The sequence below is a fragment of the Rutidosis leptorrhynchoides genome, chromosome 1 (assembly GCF_046630445.1).
Source record: "Rutidosis leptorrhynchoides isolate AG116_Rl617_1_P2 chromosome 1, CSIRO_AGI_Rlap_v1, whole genome shotgun sequence".
NCBI classification, from domain to species: domain Eukaryota; kingdom Viridiplantae; phylum Streptophyta; class Magnoliopsida; order Asterales; family Asteraceae; genus Rutidosis; species Rutidosis leptorrhynchoides.
In genome coordinates this window covers 440366189-440370786 of record NC_092333.1, presented here as the reverse complement: position 1 = coordinate 440370786, position 4598 = coordinate 440366189, and the positions used below count along the sequence as shown (strand labels likewise).

The 4598-nt window shown below is 38.6% G+C and overlaps 1 protein-coding gene across 1 annotated transcript; it reads left to right on the top strand.

The window, feature by feature from the left end:
• The first annotated feature begins 3634 nt into the window (after nucleotides 1-3634).
• LOC139902704 (uncharacterized) lies at nucleotides 3635-4390 on the top strand. The gene is made up of 2 exons (XM_071885310.1): nucleotides 3635-3830; nucleotides 3933-4390. The coding sequence occupies exons 1-2, from the start codon at nucleotides 3635-3637 to the stop codon at nucleotides 4388-4390; spliced, it is 654 nt and encodes a 217-aa protein (XP_071741411.1).
• Nucleotides 4391-4598: the final 208 nt, after the last annotated feature.

The window sequence follows — 4598 nt, the reverse complement described above, 5'->3', positions numbered from 1 at the left end:
CTGAGCGAGATCTATCAAGGAATGTTTGCTGCGTTGGTTTTGAAGGCTGATTTCAATTTCTCGGGGGTTATCTTTGATCTACTGGTGGAGAATGTGACGAGCAAGTCATATCTGATTTATCCGAGGTTCTTACAAATTATGATCAATCGTCAAACTGTTGAATTGCCTAGATTGAGGAAAGATGTCATTGATTTGAAACATATGATAGATCTTACTTTCAATTGACTGAATCAGATGAAAAGTACTAATGATGGCAAGCTTGTGTGTCATCTTGCGAAAGAAACTTATCAGTGTCCTCCAGGGAAGAAGTGGAGAAATGAAAATAGCTTATTTGATCGAGAACCTGATTTTGAGGTAGTGAATAGTGATGAAGAAGTGAAACAACCAGTGAATACTCAAGCTGCTGGTGGGTTAGGTGTTGGGGGATTAGTTGATGAGACTGGTGATGTTAATCCTAATGTTGGTGTTGAGGAAGCTTCCAGGGGATCAAAAAGGAGAATGGTTGAAGATGAGAGTTCTCAGGTCTCAACAAAGCTAAAGTTGAAAACGAGGTTCAAGTTAGTTTACAAAGATGCTGGTGGATCATCAGCTGTAAATCAACCAGTGACACCGACACTGCAGACTCAAGGACAACAAACTTCACAACAGCAACATCCTTCAACACAACAGTCACCACCCATGGTTCAACAAGTCTCCCAAGAGACCGTTTCTACTCCTACTCCGGAAGCTCCGATTCATGCTGGAACTGAAGGAGGTGTTAGTTCCTCGACTCTCTGCAATTTGAATGATTTATATGTTCAAGCTATGGCTGATAACTTGAGAATGAGGAAGGAAATGGATGAGAAGATTGAGCAGTTGAAGGAGGAGAATCGTGTTAAGTCTGAGGATGTTACACGGCTATCGCTGCAAGTTGAACTGCTACAAAGAAAAGTTGGTGATCAATCGTTGTTATTAACTGATGCAAAAAGAGAAGCTTCTCAAGCTAAGGAGTTGCTGCATCAGCTCTGGCTAAGATGACTGCGTGGGAAGAGAAGTTTGATCTGGTTGAGATGCCTGAGGATGAGACTGATAACCGAATGGTGGAGGCTCCTGGTTCCTCTAAAGCTACAGCACTGTCAGTAATTCCTCTTAAAATTGATTATAGTTTTAGTGATTTCTTTTCTAAACAGGATGAGCTCAAGCATTCTGTTGTTTATGATGAACTAGAAGAGGGAGAGATCCCTCACAACCTCTCTAGAGAAGAGCTGGACGAACTGGTGCGTCTAGAGCAAGAGGAAGCTAAAGCTGCTGATGAACAGTCTGACGAGTCTCCATCTGAGGATGATTCTTTTGGCCCTGAGGTTACAGAGGGTTTTAGTGATAGAGATATAGATGATTTAGTTGAGGATGTTACTCATGAAGATTTTCCTACATATCAAAATGATAAGAATGAGGATCTTCCTGGTTTTGAGGAGTTGTTTAGAACAAATGATGAACTTTTGGATCGAAAGTGTAAAGAGAAAGAACGAACTGAAGTCCTGCCTGAAGGATTTTTGCCAGTCAAATATCATAAGGAAAGAACTGAAAAGTTGGAAGTTGATTGGAGAGATATGTTGAGGATTAGAAAGTATTGTGAGAAACCGAAGTTTGAGCCGAAGTATTTGAAGACGATTAATCTGAGAAAGAGTGTGAAAGGGAGAATTCTAGCCTGGGCTTACATTGAAGAATTCAACATGTTTGCAGTTAAGCGAGAGTTTGGCGTTGATTATTTCAAACATGGTCACGAATTCAAGTCACTACCGTACTTTGAGCTAATGCAGATTGCCAGGTTGAGAATGCTGTATTGTGGAATGAACGATCGATCTTAGTTGCTGGTGAAGAAGATTCGAATTACTTTTAATTCGAAGAATTGGGAAGGTTTTAGGCCACAGTTTCCTAGGATCAGTTACAAAGTTAATCCTAGAACTGGTGAATCTCGAAGAATTGTAAAGTACAAGCGGGCAAAGACTATGAAGAATGTACCATTGAGGAAATTACCGCAAAATTGGAGTCAGAGGTTCAGATGGTGGTTTTTTGATGATCGTTCTGAAGAAGCTGTGATTGTTTTGGATAAGGTGAATGAGAATGATATTGAGTGCATTCGTGTGTTGGATCCGATTTGGTTAAGAAACTGTACCGAGGCTGATATTTTCACATTGTACTATAACCGTATGCTTTATCGACGAGAGAACAAGGTGCAGGCTGAACAACATGTGAAAGTAGCTAAGCTGTGCTACTTGAACAACATGGTAATCGATTCATACGAATGAATTGGATGACGACTGAAGACTTTTGATATAGAATTAGGTCTTAGGGGGAGTTTGTTGGTGCATAATCCCGAGTTCTATGATGTAATAAGTTCTATTTGTATTATCGTTTACATTTCAGTCGTGTATAAACATTGTCATTGATATTGTGTGTTTGAATTGATTAAGCAATGACGTAAAATGGTTCGAGCTATTTGGTTGGCAGCTCAGACCATCGACCGATGGTAGGGACCATCGGTCGAGGGACTATCACCATCGGCCGTAGGTCAGAGACCACCGGCCGATGGTCACTGTAACTTTATATATATACGGGTGTTGGGTTTCATTGTTAGTTTACACACCCTACACACCCTAGCCGTCGTATTTCATTGTTACTATTGTCCCAGACCAAACCCCAACCGAATACAATCATGTAGGTGTCGATTATATCAACATATAGTTGGTTAGATTGATCCCAAAGTGAAACTCGTATTCGATTCATCCTGGTTTATTGTTTTCCGCCTTTAATCTAGGTATAACGTTTAATCTAAGGTCCTAGATCATCTACACAAAGGTCGAAAGTGCAGTGGCTTAAAGCGAGCGATAGTAATATGGCTTATTTTCATAAGGTGAATAAAGGTTGTGCGAATTGTGGTTGTATTAATGCTATTATGGATATTAATAATAATAATAATATGATCGAAGGTGGGTGATTTATTTGTTCAACACTATACACATTTTTTGGGTATGGATCATGTTTGCAGTGATATTCACGACCCTTCTTCCTTATTTGATAACAAATTATCCTATGTGCAAGCAGACCAAATGGTTACTCTCGTAACTAATGAAGAAGTTAAACAAGCTATGTTTAATATTGGTGATGATAGCGCCCCTTGTCCGGATGGGTATACTTCTACGTTTTTCAATATAACATGGGATATCATGGGTGAAGATGTGTGTCAGGCTGTTAAAGATTTCGTAAATGGGCAGTTACGTACTGAACTTAAATATACAATTCTTGCATTTTTGCCAAAGTTCGAGACGCCTAGTAAGGTAACCGACTAGCGTTCAATTTCTTTTTGTAATGTGATATACAAATGTATAAGAAAAGTGATCACATGGCGTATTAAAGGGTGTTTGGATAGTATTGTGAGTGGTAATCAATCAGCTTTTATTCATGGGAGGCTTATATGGGAGGCTTATATCGGATAATATTTGATTACCCAAGAGATTATGAAGAATTATCATTTAAATAAAGGTTTTCCCTATTATGCTTTCAAAGTCGATAATCAAAAGGCGTATGATACAGTTGATTGGAGGTTTTTAAGGTAGATTTTATCTCACAATGGGTTTCATAAGAAAATGATAAAATGGATTATGAAATGTGTCTCGTCCACCTCTTTTTTGTAAATATTAATGGAGAGCTTTATGGTTATTTTAAAGGGAAAAGAGAGTTGAGACAAAGTGATCTGATGTCTCTTTATTTGTTTACACTTGTCATGGAAGTCTTAACTCTATTGATTAAACGAAATAATATTGGTGAAACGGATGAGTTAAAGTATCACAGTATGTGTGAAGAGCAATAAATAAATTGTGAATGTATGTTTTGCGGATGACCTTTTCTTATTTTCTCACGCTGATACCTTTTCTTATTTTCTCACACGGAAGCTCTTAATGAGTTTAAAGAGTGCTTGGGGTTTACTCCAAGTTTACCGAAAAGCACCACAGTTTCCTGCAATGTTAGTCAACCTATCAAGGCAGCTATCATGGATCTCATGCCTTTCGTGGAAGGCACTCTTCCTGTTCGGCATCTTGGTGTACCTCATGTGTTTTCGGCTTTATATGTTAAGGATTGTAAACTTTTAGTTGACATGGTGAAACAATGGGTCGAGAATTGGAAGAACGAGTTCTTATCATTTGCATGGAGATTACAACTTATCACATCAGTCATATTATCCTTGCAAGTTTATTGGTCATCCGTCTTCCTTTTGTCGGACACTGTCATTTTGGATATTAAGAAAATATTACGTGGGTTTTTATGGTGTCAAGTAGAGTTGAAACGAGAAAAAGCTAAAATTAAGTGGAAGGATGTTTCCTTCCAAAACAAGAAGGTGGTTTGGGTATAAGGAACTTGAAAATTTGGAACATATCTCTTTTGGCATTCCATTTCTGGAGTTTTGTTACAAGCAAAGAGTCGATGTGCGTTAAATAGATTCACTCTTATAAGCTCCGTGACCGAAGTATTTAGGAGGTGGACAACAGTAACTCTTCGAGCTATGTCTGCTGGAAGTTACTTAGCATCAGGAGTACACTTCGACCTTTCATAATTCACAA

What these genes read in the sequence shown, in the direction of transcription:
- LOC139902704 (XM_071885310.1), top strand. Translation starts at nt 3,635, where the DNA reads ATGGATTATGAAATGTGTCTCGTCCACCTCTTTTTTGTAAATATTAAT. An exon ending in GGATGAGTTAAAGTATCACA is followed by an intron (nt 3,831 to 3,932) that starts GTATGTGTGAAG and finishes CTCACACGGAAG; the next exon opens with CTCTTAATGAGTTTAAAGAG.